The 27,691-nt window shown below is 46.2% G+C and overlaps 1 protein-coding gene across 1 annotated transcript in view; it reads left to right on the forward strand.

Moving 5' to 3' along the window:
- The window catches only part of si:dkey-12j5.1 (probable assembly chaperone of rpl4), a 117,667-nt gene extending 93,178 nt beyond the window's left edge, over positions 1 to 24,489 (forward strand). Inside the window, exons 10-11 of the mRNA XM_036537857.1 lie at positions 4,798 to 4,902; positions 24,181 to 24,489. Coding sequence (XP_036393750.1) covers positions 4,798 to 4,902; positions 24,181 to 24,357 — 282 coding nt within the window. The 3' untranslated portion in view covers positions 24,358 to 24,489. The remainder of the gene's footprint in view (positions 1 to 4,797; positions 4,903 to 24,180) is intronic.
- Positions 24,490 to 27,691: the final 3,202 nt, after the last annotated feature.

The raw sequence follows: 27,691 nt of genomic DNA on the forward strand, positions 1-27,691 counted from the left end.
ACAATGTACACTACAGTTACAGAAGGCTCATTATAATTATTTCTAGCCTTGCATAAATTGACAAAGATTGTTGTAAAGCAGTAGATTTCAAACTTTCAAGGTTGTTTAAATGAGTAATGTCATCGAATGACTTTGCTTATTCATGTAAGCAGTTGTTCAGGTGTCACTGTACTCAGCCCACCCCCTTCGCTGTTCCCGCTCTAATGAGAGGAGCGCCGCTGCTTTTGATGAGGTGTGAGATGTCAGCGTGTCAGGCTTCAGACTGGAGAGCTTAAGTCTCATATCGGGTTCCACAATCAGCCTGTGCCACCGTCAGCTGGCCAAGTGTGCAACGTTAGCGAGCTAGCAGCGAACTGTTTTACTGACATGTAGCTAGCAATGGAGTCGACATTTGCCAAATAGACTGATTGTTTTGGATACACGTTTCCAGCAATGTTTTGTTGTAAACGTTGAGCATTTCTGGTGTCTAACTGCTGCATGGTAGCTGTCTTAAGTAGATGTAGCCTAACTATCTAACATTACTATGCTCTTCACATGTAATAGGGCAGTCAAGTCAAAGGTGTTTTGTTCTTGTTATACGTTCATATTTAGGTTGTTGAAGCCATTTTGATTTAAATGAAACAAAATATGTATATTAGTAACAGAGTAGCACATTTGCTGCATTTTCTGCTGTTAAACCTTTGCAAGGTTTAATGACAGCACATCCACATATGGGCAACAGATTTGCATAGTTATTTATTTAGCTGCCTGTATTTACTGGTTATTTATGTAGCTGCTGATGATATCATAATTATGTAGCTGGTTGTAATAATTAGCTAGTGAAGTTATAATGAGGAACCGTCTGTAATAAGTAGCTAGTTAACCAGCCACATCCTTATACATGCACATGTCTGTAAATTGCGTACACCCACCTCAAACTTATATTGTCTAATTTAGTTAGTTTAGCTTATCGCCTTAGCTGAATTGATTGTTTATTACTTCATGTGTAACTTGATTGACTGCCAGCTTTATCACTGCCATGAATTGTACTTCACAAATGGTTGTTCCAGGCAATACATTTCCATCTGCTGTTGTGCCTACCCCTCTTACTCAACATGAGTGACAAACTTACTTGGAAGGCGTGATTGAGAGGGCATGACCGGCACGATAAATATAGATTCCCACCCCCTTCTAAAGGAACATGCTGATGATGCCATTCCGACGCCCCGATCAGAAAAAAAGCCACAGCCAAGTGTAGCAACCAGGTTTCAGACAGTGGGCTAAATTAGGATAACAGACAAAAAGGATTTAAAATAACTACGCATGTAGTTTTATTTTCATAAGGATATTTTATGTGATTACATCATCCACGCATAGACGTTGATTTGTATCTCAACATCGTTCTTTCAGTAAACCTCTATTATCTGGCAGCCCACTTGGAAAACCTTTACAACCGGCAGACCACTTTTTGTGAACTGGTGTTGTAAATGTGTGTAAATCACTGTCTCTGTAATTTGTGAGGAATGAATAATGTGGTAAGGTGAAGTCTAAGATATAATACCTTCGGATTAGAGAGCACACAGGTATAATACCCTTTAATAAAGATGTCGTAAATAGTGTTGGCTGAGAGATCTCAGAATATTAATATGGGGTTAAATATATCAGTAGTTAGAAGTTAGAAGTTTTTTAAAAACCAATTTTCATTCAATACCAAGATAGTTTGCTTAGCTGTGAAAATGAAGAGTTGAAGTACAGCCTGAAAGTTGACGTCTGAAGAGGGGGTCATCGCTATTCATCAATTGGGCAGCGGGGGGTGGGGGCTTGTAGACTAAAGGCTGCAGCTTTAGTCTATGGTGGAGTGGTGCGTTTTCAAACTTGGCCACTTAACTGGAATTGCTTCAATAAAATCTCTAGCTTTATAAAATGGGTGGTATGTACACTCTACTATTTTTGTGTCCTAAGCAAATCTGCAACGTACCCTAGACACCCCTTATTTATTCGTCATGTACTTTGGTTCTCTAGTTGTTTGAGGGATTCAGTGACAGACACTGAGCAGAGGGCACGTCAAGAATGACGATGTCATTAACTGAAGGCCAGTGACTTTGAAGTTAAACTAGTGTCAGTTAACAGTTTATTTTGCTGTGTGTGGTTTGTTCAAACTTGAACATTGTCTAGTGAGTGTTATGGGCTACCTGTCTTGCTAGTTTAGTCATACAAGTACTTTTCACTGCGGTAATCCCTAAAGTGTGAGCTTGTTCTTAATTCTGCAGTAATGGAATAAAAAAGTAGTGAGCCTTCCCTGCATTTATCAGGCATTGATTACAGTAAGTTCTGTCTTGTGATAGGCTTCTGTTATTCAGTCTCTACTGATTCCCGATAGCCTTCAAACGGTTTCATTTTTGACGCCTTATTTGGCTGTTTGCACTCGCTTTGCATTAGATGGTGTATGAGCCGTCTTCCCTGTATTCCTCTATCATCATTTAATTTTATTGTCCCTTTAATCATATGGCTCATTTGTATTACATTTTAAATGAGGAGGATTTTAGTGTGTAGTAATAGAGAATAAGAGTGTGATAAAATCCTCCCCCAGGCTTAACTGCCTTCAAGTATGTAGCCCTGTGTTCCCGACCATACAATATTTTATTCCTAAAGAAATAAAACCCTGTGGTTTTTAATTTTTGATGATAAAGATTAGAATGCTCTTGTTATTTGCTGTATTTTCTCCGGGGCATTTTTTTCCCCTGTTCTCCAATACTGTAACAGTTAGCCTTCACAAATTCTGTAAATTCCTCAGTGAATTCTTTGATGTTTGCAATGTTTTATCAAAAATGGGGGAAAAAACCCAGCATGATTTTAAGTGCCATTTTGTCCTCTCCATCTGTCCTTTTTTCCCTGAAATGTAATTTTGTGTGGCAGAAACATCCAGCTGTCGTCTTGGTGGTGTTTGTTTGTTAACACTCCAAGATCATCATCATCACGTAATTCCGATTTCTTTAAAACAATTTGTGTAATTAGCATTTCTAAAATGATTGTAATTATGTTTTAATAAAAAATAAAAAATGAGTGACAGTCTAACTAACTTGAACGAACACAGACAGATTTAGATACTGATTTTGCGTTCTAACCTGAATATTTTGCACTCAGTGGTGAAAATGGAGTTGGAGGTGTCAGTATATGTGGGTTCTTCACATAATATATTATATGCAGCTTTAGCGTGCCAATTGCTTGTCAGAAAGGCCAAAACTAACAAAATGTTTCATTTTGTCAGTGTCCAGCACTGTCCTTATGTATGTCAGGGACAGCAGTGTGTTGTTGTGATACAGAGCAGGGCTTGTTACCCAAAAGCTTCTGGCTTGAATTCTCAAGAGAGGAACTGCTGTTGCACCACTGGGCAAGGTACTTAACACAAACTGTAAATACCCAGCTGTATTAAAATGTAAAATTGTAAGGTGTGGGAGTAGCTCTGGATAAGAGCATCTGATAAGCAAATGTAATTTAATGCCCTTGAGCGTGTCATTTTACCCAGTTTGCCCCTTACCAGTCATCTTAGAGCCATGGCTTTCTTCTAATTTGCATTCAAACAGTTCCGGATTTCCTGCTCCCTGCAAACATATGTGATGGACCTTCCCTCTTTTCCAGCTGTGATTGTGCTCCTGGTTTCCTCCTGTGCTGTGTATGGAAAAAGGAAGCCTTTTTCATTTCAACTCACAAATTCATTCATGTACCAGCAGACAGACGAATAAATAGCATCTTCCTCAATCTGATACATCTGTGGGACAGTATTTCATAAAATTAAGCATAGGGGCTTTTCAGGTTACAATGGCTGTAGTTGCCTCTGGGGAAATTATTTATTTGTTACTTGTTTTTAAGAGTTGCTTAAAAAGATACTTTAAAAATAGCTTAATTGTTTATTTGAGCATGTAGAGTACACGGGGTCCCTCTAAAGCACTACACAAAGCACTACAATAATAAAATGGAATAGAACTGAATAGTGTCTGCTGTTTGTTAGCTGACATTAACAATTCGTGTCTTGATATCCTTCTTCTGTTACACTTCATTTTCTGTAACGAGTATTTTGTTCAGTATTTTATGTATGACTGTGTGAATATGTAGTATGCTCTAAGTGTCTGGTGTGATAACTTGATTGGGTTCTTCACCTCACCTCCATGTAAGGTATTTGTGTTTTTTTTGCATGTGTTGTTTCTCTCGTGCAAATAAGAGAAGCTCCGACAGCTGTTGTCCTGCACTCGGAGGCTTCCAAGTTTGTTTTGCGGGTGCCGGCCCCTGCGTTGCATCTGGGCGTGGCGGGACCTTCCTGTCGCACCCGTGGCTCTGAGGAGAAAACGCCACGGCCCTCACACTCCCACCCCCTTCACCCAGACTAGCGTGTGGATCTCGCTAGCGGCTCCACTTCCTGTTTTGCTCAGGATACATATTTCCCAATTATTCTTTCTGCTGCGTAAGCAGCCGCCGCGCAGAACGCGCTAAAGGTTGTCCTCCCCCCAGGGGGGCGGGGCTCCTCCGGGAGGGACAAGGCACCCTGGTGGCCGAGTCGACGCCGTGATTGGTGGAGATGCTGCAGAGAAAGTGGAGGGAAAAAAAAAAAAGAACTCCATGCGTGGAAGTGAGATTTCCCCCTGGACGGCTGTTTTCTGCCTCTGTGAAGTTTGATTTTCAGTGTTGTGTGCGCGGGTATAAATTTCACTCCCACACGCTGACATTGTTTCTGACAGTTATTAATGTCTTCTCTGCCTAGCGCACATCGCTTAATTGAACAACACACAACCTAAAGGCTTTCTTCTTTGTCTTGTCTTGCAGGTTTGGTATCTGCTGGGGTGGGTCTGCTATCTGCAAGCAGAGAAGCCTGAAGAAGCTGAGACCTTTAAAGACTCTGCGCGAACGTACCTAACCAAAGCCAAAAAGGTATTCTTCTCGGACCGTTACGAGCTTGCTGACTCTGATGTTCTCACTTGTTTAATTATTGTTTGCACTTCGTTTCGGTTCAGTTCTTGGAATTCATACAGCTGCTTACAGAGCAATTGATCAATGCACAGTAGCACTACTGTGCATGGAGATATACTGCACTTGATATAAATCAATCAAATTTTATTTGACATAGCACTCTTTACAAAAGAATGGTCCCAGAGCATTTTAATCATCAAAAATAAGGGCTTTGTTTTATTGCATCTGTTGCAATCACTTAATTCTGTTGAGATAAATGTATAATTTCATACGTTTTAGCGATAATCAGCATTACTACAGAATACTGACACTTGTTATTGTGAGGTTCTTTCCTGTTAATGGGATTGGCACATGTTGGTACATTACAAAATTACCAAGTAACAATATAAACCAAGCGTTTTGATTCACATCGGCGTTTACATGTTTTTCAAAGCGTCTGCCCTTGAGAGTTGAGAGCTGAAAAAAAGCCTGTCCGTGTGGAGAAAGGATGACACATGTTGCTCTCGTGTGTGGTCCCATGGTGCTTGTGTTACACTGCGTTGATGTAACGTGGCCGTGAGAGAGAAGAGCCCGCCCAGGGGGCACTATGCACTCCCGCCGTCCTCTAACAAGCGCTGGGAGAAGCCTGGGGACCAGCAAGCAGATGGCTGCACCGTGGCCCTCCTCACCCTCTGTTTGCCTACAGTCTGATGCACAAGGGGCTCTGGTGGCCTGATCTCAGAACAGTGGCAAACCCCTGACCTCACGAATGGGAGGAAGGATCTCTCTGACCCTTGACACCGCCACTGTGGGAACATACACACAAACAAACCGAGAAGCCAGTGAAAATACCAGTGCGGCGAGAACCACACCACGGGCCCACAGGACGCATATTGACACAAACAACCTTGCTAGCTCAGGATAAGGTCGGGCGCTGTGCTTCATATCCATTATGTGAAAGGAGACGAAGAATCTTTGGTTCTTACCAAAGTCGGACTTGGCGAGCTAGACGTATATATTCAGTGAGTGGTGTGGAACGTCCAGCGGAACTATCTCCCCAGGGTCTCATTTTCTCATACGTATAGAATCGTTCTGGGGAATTTAAAGATAGTGTCAAAGCGGTGATATTTTTAAGAGAAATGTCCATGGTGCACTCTGATTGTGTTTTAGAGCCGTGCATGCTTGAGAAGAAATATCTCACCCATGCAATACCTGACCGGCCTGTGCAAACCCTATTATCTCCAGTGTGAGAGGGAGTCTGTATTGTCATTTTTTTTTTTTATTCCTAGGGATTGTCTTTGTCCTTGGATCGCCGTGCTCCTCGGCATCCTTTGTACCTCATCCCCTTGGTCTTCAGTGAATTCTTTATCAACAGCGGCGGTGCAATGATACAGATGTATGTGCGGCCGAGTATCAGAGACAAAGCGTCTCGGATAGATATCCCTCTGGGCCCTTTGGTGTTGGGGAGCTGTAATTGAACTCTCGGTTCTGCCCGAGAATTTGCCCAGTCACCGTGCAAAGGCATTTTCTACCTCCCTCTGAAATAAAGAAAGCAGAGTGTCCCGGCTCCGCATGCGGCCAGGGCCTGCCATTCGGGAGAGATCACGGCGGGGGGTTGTGGTTCTGGTGATGGAATGAGGGATGGCCTCAAAGTGTTTCTGTCAATACTTCGCTCTCAGGCCTGTTCCACTTCCCACACTCCCCGTGTTTTTGGTGTGCAGTTTGCTCCTCTTGATACGGAAAGTACCTTTTTGGAGGTGGGACGGGGGCGGGCAGCTCAGCCCCTCCCACAGACGCACGTCTTAGGCTGTTGATTCGGGCCAGTCTACCTCATCGGACTTTCCGGGCCCCTCCTTCCAACCCGTTCATTAAAGATCAGCTCAGTGCTTTTTCTTTAGGAGTTATTGACAGGAACAGAATCACTGGAGCATTGAACGGCGCTGGCATCAGAAGCCTGCCTCTGTTGATTATCACCCATGCCTTCTCTTACACACATCACCGTTACCGTTAAAGCAAATCTTTAAGCGCTGCTTCGATCTCCCCGGGCTAAATAATGCATGTCGTTTATAGTTTCTCCCTGCTGCCCAATGTCAGTGTGAAAGGACAGCTCTTTGTTTTCACAGAAGCATTAATTTTTAACCATCAGCTGGAGAAGGGGGAAAAAAAAGAAATCAGCACACCAACACAAAATATGTAAATAAGAGCTCAAAATCCTCCTCGACTTTGGCAAGAGTTCAGCATGCTGAATATTTAATTACGTTCTTTAGCGCCGCATGAAACATTTCAATTATTTATTCCACCTTTAATCAATGCCTTGCATGTTTCCATTTCACTGAATGTAGTTTTGTTTTATGTTTTTTTTTGTAAGGCAACTATTGTGTGGTATTATAGACAGGACCACACTGTTGGTAGACGTAACCCCTTTAGTTCCTGCAAGGAGAACAGGCCAGTCAGTTTAGTACAGGCTTAAAGCAGAGTGGATTTTAATATCTTAATAGCTGCAGTGACTATATTAATCTGTATGTAAATGGCTCCTTGGATTTAAAATATTGAAAATACAGCTTAATTCCTGACAATATCACAGCTCGGAAAATACAGTTCATCCCATCTTGGTTTATCAGGCCACAATGCGGGAAGTCGTGTTTTGCGTGAGCAAGGAAAGGTGGTGTTTGTATGCACGCGGAGGTGATCGTTCCCCCTGTCAGGGAACATCAGCTGTAAACTTTTATTTTGAAACACTTCACATTGCAAGGCAGCTGTGGAAGGGCGATGGGGCTTTGGGCCTGCTGGTGACAAATCTCCTCTCATGCGCACCCCTGCTGTGGGATGGAGGAACACAGAGCGGAGTGGAGGGGGGGGGGGGGGGGCGCGAGGGGCGGGAGCAGGGGAGGGACGAGCGCGGGATGAGAAACAGCCCGATCGCAGCAGTGGCACGCGGGTGCTGGCCGGCATAATGTCACAGCGCTCACGCACCCCAAAAATCAGGGCAGGATTCCTGATCGGTGTCACCAGGTTTAATATTTTACTGCCCGTTATTTTATTATATATAATTTTGTGAATGTGATTCTTGAAGGGGTGCAGTCTGTAGCTTGTTTGCTTTAGTTCCTGTTTTGGTAAGTGCCTAGATGTCTGTAATAGTAATTCATTTTATTTATTCAGTGCTTTTCTCATACTCAGGTAGGCAGTGAGCAGCCTTTTTCTTGTATGCACACATTTCTTAGGAGCAGAAGTGCAGGATTTACCTGTGCTGAGACAGGACGGTATGATTACTGCCACCGGGTGTCGAGTGCAGATTCCGTCTGTGTTTTTTCAGAAGGTAAACACAAGCGTGCGCCAGCCCGGTGAGGCGTCACGTCGGGACGCGCTTGTCCTGGCGCGGCTTCCTGCAGTCCCCCGACACCCCGGTGACGGGACACCTTTCTCAGGGCCGTGAAAGGATCGTTATCTAGCGGCGACAGTTCGGCGTTCGCTGGGGAGCGCCATGGCTCCCGCCATCTGGGACATATGTCACAACACGACTGTCGGCGCCTCGGCGGCTCTTTAACGCCTCTGCGAGGCGCACCCCCTACCCAAACTCCCCCCGCGCCTCCCCCATCTGCATTCCTTGACATCCGCTCAGGTGCGGCGAACGAACCGGCCCTGCCGATAAATATTTAAAATCGACTGAGGAGTACAAATGGTTTCCCCTTTCCAAAGTCATAACTGCCTTTGATTCTTTCTAATAACCCCAGAGGCAATTCCGGCTCATCCTGAAATCAGCCTCTCTGTCTGACGACTTCTCTTCTTTTTTTTTTTTTTTGTGAAAAAAGAGGGAGGTAGGGGGGCGACACACTGTGTCCTTGTCTCTGGGTTCCGTGTTTAAGAACCACTGAAGCCTGTCGAGATTTTTATTTACCGGAGACTCGGCTTAAACTGGAGGCCCTCCCCCCTGCGTGCACACAGAGGACTAGCTCTCTGTCTCACGCTTCGGAGATCTCGAACATTAAGTCCCCCCGTTCTGTACCGCTGCAACTTTGCACACAGACACTGACACAAGTAGGCGGTTACTTTTAAAATGCTGTTTGTCCGAAATGACGCCACATTTAACCTGAAACTGGGAGGCGGGGAGAGGTGTTCCAGTGTTGCGTCTGTGCAGAATAATATGGTTCTGATGTTTCTCTTCCTTGTTCATCCGAATTAATCTCTTAAGTGTTTTCTTTCTGACGGAGCCTCCAGCTCCTTCCCCTGAGGTGGCCCTGACAATGCGAGTCAGTGGAAAAGGAAACTCTGACAGCTGTTAGTATTGGACAGGGATTATGATTACAGGCGCAATGCACGGCTCATTTTTCACGTTTCCCCGCCAGAACGCTGAAATATTAATCAAGGGCTAAATCGCACCGACAATTTTCACTTCAGACCTTTGGACGCAATTATAAGCTGGCACAATGGATTAGCGGGGGTCTAATTGCTGAAAACATTAAGGGCATTAGAGTGGATTTACATGCCTTTGTAAGTGACCTGAGGTGATGCTGCTTCCGCAAAAACCAGCAGGTACCCCATGCGACAGGATGGCAAAAAAATTGAATAAGCATTCATGGACCAGGGGGTAATAATAGGAGCGAATGGCTTAGCATCGCAGGGGGTGCGTTTGGGAGGTAAAGAGCGCACCCCCCACTTTTGAACGTCACCGAGCCGATGAAGGCTCTCGGGGAACGAACCCAGCCACGGTCCCAGCGGGAAGGAAGCCACCGCCATTTGTTGCCTTTTCTCAAAATCAAATATTTGTTTCTTTGGTGCGGGAGAAGCCACGGAAACGGCTCTCATTAGCTGTGAAAGGGCCGGCGCTGTGGAGGGAGGCTCCGCCGCGCGGGAGGAACGGCGGCTTTCTTACGAAAGCGCAGTCCGAGGGCATGAATTGATGAAGCACCCAATTAATTGCTTTATTAACAGGTTGCATTTTTTTACGATTTTCCAACCCCCCCTTCCCCCGCACACCCCCCGCAGTCCTCCCACTCCCACTGCCACCTGGTCGCCAGTGGGAAATGAAGATTTCTCACTGAGAGTAGGCTGATACATTATTAATTATGGGCATAAGGGAGTTTGAGTGTGGATTAGCCCGTCCCCATTCTCCCTGCTCTGAACAAGTCTCATTTCTTTTTATTTGAGTGCGGATAATATGTTTTTTTTTTTCTTTTGTGTGAAGCCGTTTTCTATTTGGTGATTTAAGCAAGGAGATTGAAATCATATCCAATGAAAAGCTGTTTTTAAATCCGCTTCTCTGTCTTTCTTTTTTTTTTTTTTTAATCCTCCTCTCAAATTGCTAGTGTGGCTTTTTCATTGTCCACTCTGATACCACGGCCCAGCGCCACTCATTCCCATAGAACTGGGCAAGAAGACCGCATTGACATGTCTGCGGTGTCCTCATCCAGGTGGGGGGGTTCTCTCTGGCCCAGCTGAGGTTTTCTCCACCGCCTCCCGTTAGCTCTAGAGTTCAGGTTGTGGGGACGAACGGCAAACAGGATCACAGACCATCGTGGACTCTCTGATCCAGTACAAAAAAATAATACGTATCCCATCTGAGGTAAAAATGAATGCGATGAGTAACAGCTTGAGCCTTCCCTCGCAGGGTTGCACTCCAGCGCTGGCCTCTTGCAAAGACACGCACAGGGCTTCCTCTTGTTTCGGCCGTGGCAGGCTTTGCTGGACACGGGCTGTGGCCCCTGGCTGAGTCCTCGCCTTGGGCAAAGCTCAGATTCCATTTCACGTCGTATTTACTATTGATTTTCTCCCCCCCCCCTCCCCTCCCCAGCCGGGTTTCCAGTCGCAGCACCGAATAGAAAATGGCGCAAATCAATGTCTGGCGGGCCCACGTTTTTCATGCCTGGCAAAGACCCCGCTGCTGAAGATGTGGCCGGCGTAGGGACTCAAAACAGCTTCTGTCTGCTGCATTTCAGCTCTCCAACGATACGCCCCGAGAGCAAAACAATCAGGAAAATCCTATCGCCCCAGTGCTTGTCCTTGAATAAAATCTTTCTCATTGTGATTTTGAAAACTCCCACCCCCCCCCCAGCTCTGTCAGGGTTTATTCTGAGTACAATTCGTATGTCTGAGAGCTGGTCCCGCTGGACACCGACGCTGTCTGCCCGTTATCCCCCGTCGTTATCCTCCCTGCGGTTTAGCATCGGAGCAGCCCTGGCCATTATCACCTAATCGAATGATAATGCGTCGCTCTTAAGCCTTTCACGCCAAAAGGCAGTTTTTTTTCACAGAAGAGAAATGCAGTGGCGTCCTGTTGTTGTCGTGGGATTCTCTGCACCACCCCCCTGCCGTCCCTGTGCGCCATTCTCTACCGGCTTTGTTCCATTCCTGTTTAGTTACCTGGTGATTACTTCCCCTACCGGCTTAGCAGTCCATTCAGTAGCCTGACAGGCCAACCCACAGAGCATGAAGCGGAGTGAGCTGCAAGATTCTGGTATAGGACCAGGATCCACAGTCCCCGCCAGCTGGTTGTTGTAGTTAAGCTTTGGCTTGGGACATGGTGCAAAACATTTACACAATCCGTTGTCTCTACTTGGAGGCCTTAGTTTGTCCTATCCAGGCCTCCTCATCGCATCGTCCCTTTTTTTGAGTTTTAACTGTACGTATAAGGGGTACATCTCCGAATGCACGCACTGTTAGGACACAGAACAGAGGTATACTACATGCATTGAATATTTGTATTAAATAAAAGAAGCAAGATCTTAATTGGAAACTGTAGTATTAACTACTCAAACTTCACAGTTGACATTTAAGTTGGTGTGCTGTGCACTGTTGGGCGGCAGTGTAGCATGGTGGTTAAGCAGGACTCGTAACCGAAAGGTTGCCGGTTCAGTTCCGGATAGACAGCGTGCTCTGTGATGGGTTGAGTGGCATCACCACGGATTGGTCAGGTTTTGCGGGTAGGTTTTGTCTGGCTGCTCATGAGCCACTCAGTCCTGCTTTGCAATTTGTCCATAACAAACTAGCAAGTTTGACCAACAAATCTAAGTGTTGCTTTTTACGTCATTCGCGCTTCATTATACATTTTCATGTTGCCCATTGTCCATCACTGAAAAATGTTATCCAGAGTGACTTACATAGCTAACAAATATTACATGTTGTTCGATTACACAGCTGGATTTACTGAGGCAATTCAAGTTAAGTACCTTGACCAAGGGTACAGCAGTAATGCCCCACTTGGGAATGAAACTGGCTACCTTTGGTTTATGAGCCCTATTCCTTACCATTACTATGGTCTGCTGCCTGGACGTGTTGTGTGTGTGTGTGCGTGTGCGTGTGTGCGTGTGTGCGTGCGTGTTTCCTTGTCAGTTTATACATCATTCCAAAATCTCAGCATGCTTTGCTTACCGGTGTATCATCTGTAAGGACGCTGCCTGCGTCTGCCTGGATCACTGTGTTCAGCCGTAACACAGTCAAGTACAAATTGTGTTCCGAATCCCGCGCTTGGCAGTTCATTACATACTATCTGCTACATTTGGTCAAGTGTATGTAAATAATTGGAAAGGCAAGTATGCAGTAGTGGGAGGCGAGATTACCCCGGGTTGCTGCTATCACATCGGATTAGGATGCTGATGGAAGAGGCGGGCGAGAGTGCACGTGGTTATATGAGATGTTGAAATAGACGCCTCCCAGCTATCGCACCCCGGCCCGCCTCGAGCAGAGGCCAGATCCGTCTCCTGCCAGGAAGGGGAGCTGGGCGGGTTTTCCACATCGGGCGAGGCCGCTGCTGTTGAACACACGGTTGGTTCAGGGCTCCTTTTTTTCTTACCATTTGTAAAATAAATGAGCACAGGCTTTCACCCCCCTGAGATTAAACCTATGGAGAATATGGTAATGCAGAGATATAGGGAATGATTCACTGACCAGGGTAAGTCTGTTTGTGTCATAATTATGCTGAATGCAAAACAGTTGAAGCAAATTGGAGGTAAATAACGGCGTCTGCACATGTGCTGTAACGTGCTGGATGCAATTGTTTGGGTGTGAGTCAGAAGAGTAACTATCCCATACCGTCTGTAGTGGCAGGCGTATAAGATGAGGTAAAAACGATTGATTGATCCTGGTACCTTTTTTATTTCAGGCGCCATGCCAAAAGGAATAGTTCTGTGGACACAGCCTGGCTGAATCTGAATGTGATGAAAGTGTTTTTTTCCAGAAGTAGTTTCTTAAATCTGAGAGGGTCACTGTGGAGCTCGATGCCTCCAGATGCTGTGGGTAGCATGGGGGGGGGGGGTTGCATGTCACACTGGGACCTTTGGAGCGGGGAGCCAATGTTAACCTCCAGTGACATGTGTCGCAATGGGCCTTTTGTACGAGGGGCGCGCTTTGGTCACAGGACAGATCTGATAGGAAGGGGCACGCGGATTGACACGCCCGACCTAGGAGATGTGACGCTCCCAGCGGGGTGCGTGAGAGGCCGTAATCTGTGCTGCCGAGATCGCAGGGGTGGGCGAGCCTTACAACGATGGTTACGTTTCCCAAATTTTCAAGGTGCTGATAATGACATGGGAAGGGGGCAAAGCGGGCCAGACAGGTGACAGTGCTGTTCCATGGTTGTGAGGATGGCCCAATAAGAGCCATTATGAAGTTGCAGCAATTTCACAACTGTACTTTCACATCCCATTCTCATTGGTCCTTGGGTTAGTTGGGCAGAGCAAGCACACAGCATGGTTACAGCCCTCTCAAGGCAAATTCATAAATGCTTGTCATGTCCAGCCAAAACACTTCCCAGGTTCATTCTCCAGTGCTTTTCGACTTTTTTTTTCCATTGTATATATCCTGTGGGAAATAGATAATCCAGTGAAAGTGCATAGTTGGATGCGGCAAGCACACAGCACATGAGCAGCTTCTGCAAGGCTGATTAAATGCTTCACACGTCCCACCAGAACACTTTCCCTGGATTATACTCTCCCATTGAGAAATCCAGAATGCATGTAAGGGAGCAGAAATCGAAGTACTTGAGGCCGTCCCACACAAGGGCGACTGCGGAGAGCAGAAACGGAAGGGTCGACATTATTTTGCTATTTAACATTCATGGCAGTGATTGTACATAAGAAATGAAAAACTAGAAGAGGGTAAACTCTGTCCTCACTCCTGAAATTGAAATTTTGACCCCCGTCTAGGTACTAGGGTGTGTTTTGATGTTATCGTATTGCTTTCTCCTCCTTGTCTTTCCTCTCCAAATTTTTCTCTCAGAATAAATAGAATTTGCCTGTTCCCAGGCCTTTTATCCTTGTGTTCTGTGTCCTTTTGGCCCTCAATCTCAGATAACCGAACACAAGTTTGAGGTAATGAGGAAAGCCAGGCCTGATTTTCTTGATAAAGAGAATGACTGAATGTTAAAAAAAAAAAAAAAAATCTCCAAATTTATCGGGAGCAAGACTTTGTTTAAAATGTACCAGGCTTCCTTACGCACTGTTTATTTTTCTGCATCTTGTTTAAAATGGTTTTCGTTTTACTTGTTCTCACACAGCGCTTTGATCAGTTTGGGCGTCGGCGCCGCAGCGGGAACGCTTTGAAGGCATTTTAATTCGAACCCGATTATGAATTTGTTAAAAGGCAATCCAGACTTAATAGTTTTATTTTAATTACGGTTATGTGGACAGCAATGCTCCCGAGGTTAACAGACTTTCCGCCTAATGTACTTTTCTGTCACCGCTTCTTTTTTTTCTTCTTCTTCTGAGGGGAGCCTCTGCGATGGGCAGGGATATGGATGATGTCTGTCAGGCAGACAGAGAGGTCACTCGCGTAGGGCCAGAGCCCCCGGTCAGAGCAGCGATATATCAGAAGGAGAGGAAAGTTTTAAAAGACAGCCGCGCCGGAGTCGGGGAAATGATATAGAGAAGAGGAATCGAGAGCGCGTCCTTGATAACAATCTAAATTATAAAGGCGTCGGGGGAAGAGCCGCACGGCGGATGAGGCTCCATTCATTTCTCTCAAGGAGAGGTGGCCATCCGCCAGGCCGCCTGCAACTGTAAAGAACAAAAGGGCCAAGTGCTGGTGAAAAGCCACAATCGCAAAGTGTAGTATTGACAGCGTAGGTACGCTCCTTTTTTTCCCCCATCTGAGCGAACACTGTCTGAGCACTTATCAATTGCTTATTTGTCTCTGCACTGCCTTGGAGAGTCCCTTTGCCAAGCAGCATGCTAATATCTCTTTTGTAGTTTGTGAAAGAACTTGAGGCACAACAGTATCTGCGGTACTGCATATTGAGAGACAATATTAGCATGTCTTTTTTCTGCCTGTTTGTGGAGAGACCTGACTCTCTTATTGTTGGTCTTCAAAAGCCAAGAAATGATCATTTTTAACCATATTTTCAGGAAAGCAGGTACATTTGATACATTCATTAGATCCAGATCTCTGTGTCCAGTAATCTCTATTATCTAAATGTCTTTTATACTTGAGGCCCAACATTAACACTGCAGTGAAATTGGATTGTTCTCTCTTTTAGAATATATCTATACCATCGATTTAACTTTTGATGTAGTTATCAAAAGCTAAGAAGGAAAGTCAATCCAAAAAAAAAGGCACAATGCTTGGGAAAGTAGAAGAATGAGGCTGGTTACACCAGACTCTGAGGACTTTTAAGAAGATTTATTGAAGCAAGAGAGCAATCTGCAGACAAGTAAATTGGCATTTGATGGGTGCCACAAACAATAATGCCCTACATCTCACACAACAATATACAGGTGTCCAAAAGCCATTACAAGACCGGCGCCACACTAAAATTGTATGAAAGTAATAACTGGAATGGGCTGCGCGAATGTGTGGGGCGATCAGCGGGAGCCAGGTTCATTCCAGAACCTTCTTTTTTCTCCGCTCCCACGGCCGGTGTCACTGAATGAAATTCGTAAGTAACGACTGCATATCCATTTCGCCCAAGAGGCCTTAATGACATTGCTGGCACTGACTCCCCCGAGATTTGCCAGCAGAGGACAAAAGGAGAGAGGCGTCGTGTTGACTCCCCTCGCAAAATAACTTTGGCTCCCCCATTCCGAACGCGCTCGCTTCCCCTCGAAAGCGATCAAGAGCTGGAAGTCTTCGACGTGTCGTCGCCGCGGCGGGAGTCTCTTACCCCTCCACAAAGGGATCCGCTTCAATTACAGCTTACGTACGGGGAACATTTCTGAGCTTTCTCAGAAGGTGAGGCCGGCCCGAAATAGCCTCACTCTGACAGTGTTTGCTCAGGGAACGTTTCCGCACACTGCCTCCGTCAATCCTCCGAACCGCGAGTTTTATTCAGAAGTTGTACACGGGAAGAGTAGTGAGGCAGTAATGGATGAACGCCCACACTTTGAAGCGAATGTCAGTGTGCCGTACAATAATCCCCCTTTTCTTATATCGAACAATGTGTTGTTTTTCGAAAATTGATTGTAGACATGGCAACCCTTTCTCTGCTCTTTACCTTGCATGACATTATCATTTAGCATTTAGCATTGCGCACACAGGAGGCTGAGCACCGCGGTTGTCCTGAGCACCAGTTTCATCCCAGCATGTCCTCTGCAGAGGACATGTATACAGTATTTAACACAGTTCTGCGCTCAGATTAATTTTTCATGTGCCGAAGCGCATTAAATGATTTAACTAGTGTCGCGGGCAGTCGCGGGGAGCAGGTCGTCCTTTCCCAAGACAGTGCTCCGGTGCCTGGCCCCCCGTCCGAAAGTGGCCTAAAAGCTGGAACGCCCAGCCTGGCGTGAAGCGTTCGGCGCCGTCGGAGTCCCAGGTGTGGGGGGCCGGCACCGCGCCGCCACAGGAGCTCAGGGATGTCTGTGCCCTCGTTTTATTTTGGTTTTTCCCAGCGTTACAGTTCCACTCCAGGCAAGTGGCAGACACATTACTGGGAGGTCCTACTTTTTGTTTTGTTTTGTGTTTTTCTCCAGTACGGAAAGTATTAAAGTATCCAAATCTACTCATACTCCTCTCTAGGGGTCCTTTGTTACCCATTGAATGAGTTGGCGTCATGGTTTTTGTTTTCATTTAATACACATCTATCTATTTATCTGTGCTGGTGCCATGCTTTACTGGAATTTTTTTTCCCACGCATACGTTAATATTAATTCATCCTGGCATAAGTAGCTCACACAGTCAGGTTTGATTATAGCCCAATGTGGCGGGAATCAGAGATGTTATGATAGAGGAACCAGATCATGCGTTTTCAGGGCTGACACATAGCGTTAGCATCGAGAGAGAGATGCTCACAGGAACGTACTGTACAGGCGTGCAGCACAACACGCGTGTGTGTGCACCGGTGCCCACCGTGCCAGGCGTGTTTTGTGGGAGCGTGGTTGTCGAGCGTCGTCGTCAGCCCATCATGCTACGTCCCAGAGGGTTCCTGAGGTGTCTCAACCTAGTGACAGCAGGTTGTGTTTAGGAGCTTTCGTCTTGATGCAGGAGAAGGGTTCTCCTGAGTTTGTGTCTGTGTGTCTGTGTGTCATGTGAGCGTGTGTATGTGTTCGTGTGTTGGAGGAGGCATTGCAGTGAGAGTCAATTTAGGATCAATTGCTTTAATCCAATGTTAAGCTGACAGAAAAGCTTTGCGTCAAATTCTGTGGCATCGGCTTTCGAGAATGCATTATCGTTCTGGTTAAATTTTATTGTGTGGGAATTAATTTTTTTTTATACACTAAACCCACACCGTTCAGACTTTGACATAAAGTGACGCAGATGTTGAGTTGTGCTTTTGAATTCCTCGCACTACACCTATACCCTGGTGACCTTTAAGAGTGCATCACAGTTGGTCCGTACGGGCATTACCTTCTGTGTTATACATGACGTGGGACTACCAAGCCTGGCTTTGAAGGTGCGACTGTTGAATTAGAGATGAAACGGGATCGCAAAACAGCTGACATCTTAAAAGGGAAAAAGCTCTTAAAGTTTAATGTTCATACTAAATTAAAAATGTTTTTCATTGATTTCAAGAGTTTTTATAAGCTGAGCACATCGTCAAGGTGTAAACATTTTCTGGATTATATTTTTGTTTCTTTTTTGCTGCTGCCTGTTTAATTAGGACAGAGAACTTTTTAAGTCCAGATTTATGCTACGATCTCACGCATGCCTCCCCCGGCAGACATGGACTACAGACGTGCATTAAGCACTAAATAAGGAATCATTAAAGGATATTTAGCCATGAGCTTGTCTGCTGCAGCGGACGCTGTCGGAATACTCCTGCGATATGTCTGCCGTGTCACGGAATTGGCCTGACGATCATTTTGAAAAGGAAATTGTTTTCTGTCTTTTTGTCATATTTATTCTATTGATGTGTTTTCGTAGGATTTTTTTCCTACGTTCTCCATGTAATTTGACGCAGGGCCGTGTCGTCTCTGTGGGATGGAAGGGCTTTCTCCATTATTTGGGAGACAGCGGCTGAGTGGAAGATCTGCTGAATGAGTATGTGAAGAGCTTCAGGGTTTCGTAACGAATCGCTGGTCTGGCCAGATCAGTCTGGTTAAGGAGCATGAGCTCACACAGAAGCAAACCTTGGATAAAGGTACCTCTGACTAGAGATTCAGTACATTTAAATAGGAATAATTGCCTCCGGGGATGTAAATCACTGTTAGAAACTCTTAGCTCTTGTACCCTTTTCATACCCTTTGGATTTACTGACTATTAGTGCTTGTATAGCAACAACAACCATGTTCTGTCCTTAATGTTCAGGAACTCCCATTTCCAAAAATATGATTTTAAAAATAGGAAGGCATGCCCCTCCTAGTCAGACATGTCCATATTGTACATGTAGATTAATGTAGTGTGGATAAATATTAATATTAATGTTTCTATTTAAAGAGCAAATATTAAAAGGCATGGAAATGTATATGACAAAGTGAGCTATCATACACAGAAGAAAATACATTTAGCTCAAAATTAAGTTCTTCTAATACTTACCTTTAATTGTTGTTTAAATGCAGATGTATGCAGCCTGATATCACTGCAGTATGTGATAGAACACCCCCCCCCCCCCCCCCCCCCCCACACACACACACACACACACACACACACACACACGCACACACTAGACTCGCAGTGATAAACTATATGGTGTCAATTCTGAGACAAATGCTTTTCCGTTCCTCCAAATGGTCCCTTATTTTCCTTAACTGAAACGTTCCAGTGATCCTAAATCTGTCACTGTCTGTATGCCAGAGTCCAGCAGACCCCATGACTGGCTTTTGGCCCGCAGCTCTCTCGGGCAGGCATAAACAGACCGGGCCGTTTCCCAATGAGCTCCTAAAGGCCACGTCGGTTGGCTCTGATGGCTGTTGCTTAGAGACCGCATCCCCTGTGGCGATGCGTTTCCTTGGGGACACGCATTGCCCGCAGTGCTCCTGCTGCGCTGGCCTGATTAAGCTAACAATGTGAAGGTGAGCTCAATGTCCTGCACCTTTGTGTTTCTCTCGCTAATCTAGCCCAGCGGCTAATCGCATTATTGCTACGACAACCGTTCAGAGACGTACACAGACAAGTAAGCAGGGAGGCAGCCGTGCCCTTGGATCGGTTTCTGCTTGTCGCTGGTGACGGAATACATGATTCTGAATACATTCATCCGAGATATCGGATAGCGCAAATGGAAGCGAACATGTGAGAATTAGCTACCTTCGGCGGGAAAAACCACTCACATGAATGTAAAAATAAAAACATCGCTCCACAGATATACAGAAGAGATATGTACATATCAGGAACTGAAAAATGAGTGCGGTGGGTATCTTCTGTTCTGGCACACAAAAAAAAAAAAACCATCAGTGCATCTGGGCGGTGTTCCTTGATTTGAAGCCAAGTTTCAGTCCAGTCATCCCTTAACCTTTGAGAGAGGTAACCCCGACCCTGGAGCTTGGCAATCCTGCTGACTCCCTGTTTTTGTCTAAAGGAGCAGTAAATTGGTGGCTCTGAGCGGATGGTCTTTTGACAGCTGATCCAATTACACAGCTAATGGTCTGGATGGAACAAACTCCCAAAGCATGCACCGTTCTCCAAGACCCCGGGAGCCCACCCTCGACCCCGGGCAGGCCGCAGCGATACGGCACCGACAGTGTCCGCCCAGCGTTGTGCACTGTGCGCTGTTTAAGCATTCTTTTAGCATGCGGGACGAGATTACTGTTTCCACTCTGTGTAAATTAGCCTGCCCTTAACTGCCTTTAACCCATTACCCGCCTATATAAATTAACTGCTTGGCTGAACGTCATGGCTTCGCGCTGGGTCCCCGTTCGGCGCTGAAGGCCTGTGCTGTAAATTCTGGGTATCTGCAGCGGTTAAGCGGGGGATTAGCTGATCCGCGGGCTCGCACGTGGAATTGTGTTGCCTTATCGCGGGTGTAAATCTGCCGTAATTGTTTCGGCGTCCCCATAAATGTCTGCGGACACGAACAGCAGGAGCAGCTCTGGGCCCGCCGGGGTGAGCGAGCTTCCCTCGAGCGGTGGACGCCCTCCCGTCAGATTAGCCAGTTGCAATCAGTTTACATTGTGAGAGCGCCTCGCTCTCTCCGTATCTCCCCCTCTCCCAGGAACAGCCTCGCTGTTTGCAGACACCCCCAGTGCCCCCCCCCCGGTGAAACTTTCGGCTGGAGCATTTTTGCACAGCACGTTTTCTGCTAATGTGTTTTGTTATCTGTGGAGGGAGCGAGGATTAAAGGGAATCATGTGGGTTAACCCAGATCTGCACTGTTTGCTGTAGCTACCAGATCAGAATCATGACAGAGGTTGAAATTATATGATTTTGGTGCTCTTGTTCGTACGTTTGTGTGTGTGCGCGCGCGTGTGTGTGTGTGCGTGCATGCGTGTGTGTGTGTTGGGTGCGTGCAGGTGTGTGTGTGTGTGCGTGTGTGTGTGCACGCATATGTGTGCGCTTGTGCATGCGTGTGTGTGTGTGTGTGTGTGAGGGTGGTGGGGGGTGTGCTTTGAGATCAGAAATTTTTCCGCCTTCCTTCTGTTCGCCTCTGAGAGGAACACGATGTCAGGCAGTGAGGGCGAGGATTCACATTAATTTTCATCGCCGCACGCCTGTTGGCCCAAAATGGCCGTGCAGGCAAGCGCAGGTGTCGCGGGCCTCCCGCATGGACCAAGCAAAATTAAGCGAATGACCCCGGGACCCCGCGCTTGGGCTGTCTTTAAGATCTGACGAGGAGGAAATGAGGCGTCCCGCCGGCGTGCGAGTGGCCGGCCCGGCGCTGTGCGCTTTGACAGCTCAGTGCTGCTGCAATCCCTCCCCAGCTCGACCTGCCCGCGCTGCTCCAACCCGCCCACTCTCCTTTACAAGCACCCTTCAATCAACCTCAATCAGCCGCAGTCATACCTGCGCCCGTGTGCTGCCGGGGGCGCAGGAGAAATCGCTTATTAGGAAGGGGAAAAAGGCAGGGGTAACCCGTTACCTCTTACTAAATCAAGAGGCGCAAGGTTTTACATTTTCTTATTTAGCTTGGGCTTATCCAGAGCAACTTCCAACGTATTCAACGCATTCAGCTTCCATTTAACAAAAAAATTTGGACGATCTTGCATCTGTGTTTTTCATGAAAAAAAAAAACGCCACATCCTCTGCAATTAAAATGCAATCATCCACGACCTGGACAGCTAATCTTCTCTCAGCGGCAGATTAATTATTTAGGCTGTCACGCCGCAGTCCCGCGGTGGCCAGTCGCCGCCGCATTCGCACCTTGCGCTCGGGTTGTGACGCACGGTGCTTGCAAACTGCCCGTCACACGCGGTCCTAACGAGGCGTTTGGCGTGCGGTAATTACGCCGGCCTGTCAGCCGTTAGGAGCGGGCCAAAAAACGATCAATTAAGCTTACGCGGATCCGCCCCCCTGGTTTAAAGTCTTACTGTACTGCGGTGCTGGTTTTAATTTACTAAGTTTATTGTGTTGTGGAAATGAACTGAAGCGGAGCCATCTGGAGCATAAAGATAATGTGTCCTTGTCTTGCCTCCAGAATTACAAATAAAGCTCTGTGTCAGGGGTTTGGATCTTCGTGTACTTTCTGGCGCTCGGTCATTCTGAAAAGTATAAGTTCATTAAGTAAGTTTGAAAAAGTCATTTCTACAGTCCAGCGTCGTCGCAGTGTTTGTGAAAATTGCTTTTTGTTTAAAGTTTGATATATTAGTAGTGTTATTGTGCAGTGATAATTCTGTGGCCACACTAGTAAACAAAACCGATTCATCGTTTTGGGCCCTCTCACATCCGTGCCAGCATCTTTCGTACCTCAGCTAAACTTTGTTAATGCCAGCTTGGAAGCGCTCACTGATTGGCTGGAGCTGCCAGCTCCTCCGCCTTCATGGAGCCCTCGGGGTTGGAAGTGCAGACCGCATAATTCTGGCCTTTAGAATTTCGCTACACACCCCCTCTCTTGCCAGGTAAACAGTTTCTACTTTGAGTTCAGTGGAAAGTTGATTTAGTTGTTTTATAGATTCTGTATGAAGAAAGTATCAGTTGATCAGTTGATCTTGTGTGAGTCCATGTGGATCTGTCTAGTCAAAACATTGTTGCATCTCAGTTGTTAAAATTTGGAAGAATTACAGTTGTGGTGGGGCTACACTGAACACTAATATTTTCACATACAATCACGCATATAATTTTTTTTCTGGCAGTTTGATTTTGGTTCAGTAGGTGGCTGGCAATTTATGTTGAGGGACTGTTTATAAACCATCATTAATAAAGGAATCAGCCACCTCCAAACCTAAACATAAACAGGCCCTGAAAATACAGCGTTGCATTCAGCACACAGCTGCTGGCAGCAACGTTGAACCGTGGAGGAAGGTTTTGAGGTTAATTGTATATTCAGTTTATGTCTGCCGTTGGCTGAAGCTGGGGCTGATTGTAGCCTGGCAGATAGGTGAGTACGGCACAATAGAGCACGCCATCAGACACAGAAGCGCAAAGATTCAGATGAAAACATCGGCAGGCTCCAGTCTCGGCCTCGGCGGAATTCGCCGGAGCCTGTGAAAAATGAACTGTTATTTCAGCTTTCATCCCTGGGCAGCCGCTCACTTTTAAATTGGTCCCGATATAATGTTGTTTTTTTTTTTGGGTTGGGGGTGTTTTGTTTCTTATTGTGTGCTGTTTGTTGGATTTAATGGGGAGCGTTTTACTTTGGGAGTGGGGCGATGTTCCGTTGTGGCCGTTGGTAATTGCCGCTCTCAGAGCCGGCGAAAATGAGTTCCTTCAGAAGAGAAGACGGGCGCCCGTGGAGGGAGGGGGGGATCTCTTGTATGGAGAAGACACCTCAGCTCTGCGGTGCAGGGTTGCCAAAGAGGAATGTGACACCCCCCGCCCACCCCGAAACCGTTGAGATCAAAGCGAGCCGTTTAGCCCTCTGCTGAGACCGGGGCCTGAGATTGGAATCGCAGCAGTGCCTGCAGTCCCATCAGCTGCGCCCCAAATCGCCTCCTCCGATCCAAACACCTGCACCATTATCCTCTCCAGCCAGGTCGACCTCCAGGAGGGTGCTGCTGAAACCGGGGCTCGGCGGGGCGTGAGGCGCGCGGGCGGCAGGCAGGTGCGTCTCCGCGGTTCGCCTGCCGCCCCGCTGCTCGCAGGGTGGGGCCTGTCCCGCTGCCAGCGTCGGCTGGAAGGACGTCGGCAGGGCTTAGGGCTGAGTTATTCCACGCGCGCTGGAATGGAAGGGCCCGCAGTACAGCGTCAGGGCCCTCCAGCGCTGCTCCGGCAGAAAGGAACAGAGCACTGTTTCAGAGGCCGGGCGAATAACTGAGCGATTGGAGCTCCTCGTTGTATTGTTGTGGCGCTGGGGTCAGAGGAAGTGCTTTGTGTGCACAGTGCTGGGTTGAGTGCAGCCTTTTTCTGGTTGTTACATTTGAGCCTGAGCCAGGTTCTTTTGTGTCCATAATGTACCTGATGCAGTTCTCTCTGCTGTCTGTGTATGTGTGTGCATGTGTGTGTGTACCTGTATGTGTGCATGTGTATGCCTTTATGTGTGTATGTATGTGTGTATATGTGTTTATATCTGTGTGTGTGCATCTGTACTCCTCTGTGATTGTATGTGTGTGTGTTTGCCTCTGTGTGTGTGTGCGTTTACTTCTGTGTGTGTGTCTCTATGTATGTGCATCTCTGTGTGTATGCATGTACCGCTGTGTGTATGCCTGTGTGTGTGTATGTATGTCTGTGTGTGTGTGTTTGTGTGTGTCTTTGTGTGTGTGTGTGTGTGTGTGCGCACGCGCGCTCATGTGTGTGTTTATCTGTGTGTGTGCGTTTAGCTCTGTGTGTGTGTGTGTGTGCGCTCACGTGTCTGTGTGTGTGTTGTTGTCGCAGCTGTACCTGAAGCTGAGGTGTGATGACCTGGCCATGCTGGAGCACGTGGAGCAGCTGCTGGGGGAGCTGGGCCCCGAGGACGAGGAGGCCGACTCTGGGGACGAGCAGCTGGACAACATCGGGGACGACTTCGTGCAGAGCAGTGACGACGAGGACGAGGACGCCATGGAGCACTGACACAGCCAAAGGCCCGCTCCATCACACAGCCTGTCTGCCCCCTGCTCTGTCTGACTCACTCTCTCTCTGCTCTCTCTCACTCTCTCTCGCTCTCTCTCCCCACCACTCTCTGTCTCTGATTCTGTACTGTCTGTCCCCTCATCTCTGTCTTCTTTATCTCCCTGACTCCCTGCTCTCTCTCTCTCTCTCTCTCTCTCTCTCTCTCTCTTTCTCCCTCCCTCTCTCTCTCTCTGCAGCGCTACATTAAGTGCCTCTCCATCTCCTCCATCTTAATCAGTATCAAACACTTACATCTGTTTCCCAAGTCATGGTAACTAACACTTGCAAGCGTGCGGAATGCAGCTGAAGTACTGGAGCCGCTCCGTTTTTCCATGTCCCTGCTGTCCCCTGTTTACAGTCCATGACCATCAGGAGTTTTTGTACTGTGATTATTACACTGTAAACCGGTTTTACGAAGAATCAGGCGTTCCCTTTTAAAGATTATCAGTTGCAGGCTCGTTAAGGCTAGTCAAAAGGAACTTCTTTTGGATTTAAAAACTAGTTCAGAGGTATTATTGAAAGGAATCCATATCATTTGTATCATTAGACCATTACTAAATATTAAATTATCTTGGCTTAGCAGATGGCCATGCTAAGAGCGTAGTATTATCATTTTTCATTTGTACCACTGGATATTTACTAAGGCAGTGTGGGTTATTTACCTTGCCTGACAGCTGCTTCCCAGTGTGATTGTAATTATTACAGCATCAATGGAGATAAGTATACCTGTATTTAAAAAGTATGAGCGCATTTTAAAATAATTGGTCCATCTATTAGAGGCTGTTCAGTCCTTTTATATTCCTTCAAATTAGAGGTCTATCAATTATAACCTGCCTCAGAACCAGTCTACAAGATTCTGCTGAAAACAGATGTAATTCCAGCAAAACGGTGACCCATTTGCGAGGGGCAGAGAGTAATTAAAGCAGACCATTTATGGAAAGCCTAATTACACCAGTGACATTGTTTAATAAATTTTTACATTTGAGGAAGAATAACTGGATTATTATCTTCCCATTAGAAAGTAAATTTACAGTACTGCAGCAGCCAAATGCAATTTCTTACTCTTTAGGCAATACATTAATGGTTTTATAGTTACTCCTGTTCATTAAAGCTCAAAGGAAAGATATTTAATGTTAAAATAAGCCCATACTGTATTTTTTACTCTCTTTCATTTTGTAATACACTTAAAACCAACATTAATCTCTGCGTAAAGACACTTAGCATGCACTACCCGTGCTAAGTAGGCTTGTGTTATACTCTGTTGAACTTGCAATGTCATTTACAGTGTTTTTAGAAAAAATTAATAAAAGAAAATTATTGAAACAACCTCCATTACTGTTGTCTCTGTTGCTTTGGTTACCCAAATGGGACCAGACCATTAATATCGCTAGGTACATTTCAACAGACTGTTTCAAGAAGAGAAAAAAAAAAATCAATGTGCTTCAGGAGCATAGAACGTCGGTTGAGTGTTCATGAATAAATTGGCTACGCATCTGTGGTGATTATCGAGTCGGCCGGATCTATATGGGGAAAATGTTAAGTCAGTACATTAATTCAATATGAGCCTAGGTTGGAGTGGTAGGTGCTGTAAGGGAGGGGGGAAAACTCACGAGAGTGGTACAGCCTTTGAGGGAGGTAGGTCACATCTCGGTGGGAGGTGAGCCTGATCTCAAGTATCTGCAGAGAGCAAATATGTTTTGGAGCATTACTCCGCATTACCCATGCTGCCCCTGTCCTCTGTAAAGGAAATCACCGTAGTGGTTTCTGTCCTCCTGCCTAGTAGACCGATGCTTGAATTAAGGGCCGCATGGAGCCTGACCTCTTTCCGTCTTTGGCACGTAGATGTAGAGAGACAGGGTCGAAGGGCGCACAACCATCTTCCCATCATGCCTGGCAGACCTCAGCCAAACGCAGGCCACCCCCGTGAGGGTCTGTCTCTTTCAGGTGACTCTAAAGGGCGCTGTAAATTTGCTGAACATGCCAAAACGGCAGCATAATCTGCACCTTTTTCCCGTCACCGCGGGCTCTGTTAAAGCAGCGGGCGTGATTGAGCGAAATACGGAAACTCAGCACTGCCGGCGCTGCATATTCCAGGCGGCTCTCCGCTATGCCTGACTGCCTCGCAATCTCCCTGCGCGGAAGGAGAGATATGCCCACTTACTTCCTGCGCTGGAGAGGCAGATTATCAGGAACAGCGTTCTGAAATAAAAAAAAACCTGTCTCCTCTCCCACCTCAGCAATTATCTCCATTGAGCAAATTCTGCTGCGTTCATACAGATCATTCTGGAAGATCTGCGCGCCACCCATCACCCCTCTTTTTTGCCAGTCCTAGGAAAAAAGAAATCAGATTAAAGCAAATGTGGTAAGTAGATTAAATTGCTGCATCTCCTCGGCTAAATTTTACCTCTAAGCTCACGTGTTAGCTGCACCCTCCAAACAGGACCAGCTGAATTCATCTTTGCTGTCATTTCAGATAAAGAGTTGAAAGTGAGGACATAAAAGTCACAGTGCTACCATGTTGCAGATTGCTTCAAGGGACAGCAATACAGCAGTCCTGATTATATAAGGTTTAATAAGAACAATACAATATGACTCAAGAATGAAATGAACTTTATTGACATTCTTGGGCGCGGAACTTTTGCCATGAAATACTGTTTCCCCTCCATTTCTTGTTTTTAATTTTAAGGCTTAAAACAAGGGCACATCATATTTATACTGAGTTCTGTTGTTCTTGAAAGTCTTAAAAAATGCCATAGGGTTGGAAGGGGGGAAAATTGTTTGCTCAAGGACACCTCTTTGTTTTCTTTGTTAAAGAATACTAATCACCTTCGTATCATTTTCAATGTGCTGTAGCATAAAATAAGTCAATTTGCATTAATTGCATTCGGCTCACTCTGAAGTGGATGGCCCTTAGAATGCAGATATGATTTTAATCCCGGATCTTCTGTCACCCCAAGATGACTGTTGCTGACATGAAAAGCTGATGTTGTTCCAGACAACAGCTGTTGAGGTTGACAGCGTTGCCGGCATGCATCCTCTTATGCCTGTTGAAGGAATTTCAGAGTAATATTTTCTCAACCGGTGTGCCACCAGGAAGTTTCCAGAAGTCTTTGTTGTAAAACATCTCTCTGACCCCATAGGTGTCATTGCTGTATGTGTCACATCCCAACGGCACTATATGGCCTTGTGTCTTCTTTAGTCCCTGGGTGAGATGGCTGTCTGTTTGCAAAAGGGTCAGGGGCAGTGGGACATGGGGGCAGAGGTTATTGGGTTGGTCTCCTTGGGTCCGGTACTC

This window comes from Megalops cyprinoides, chromosome 10 (genome assembly GCF_013368585.1).
Source record: "Megalops cyprinoides isolate fMegCyp1 chromosome 10, fMegCyp1.pri, whole genome shotgun sequence".
In the NCBI taxonomy this organism is placed as follows: domain Eukaryota; kingdom Metazoa; phylum Chordata; class Actinopteri; order Elopiformes; family Megalopidae; genus Megalops; species Megalops cyprinoides.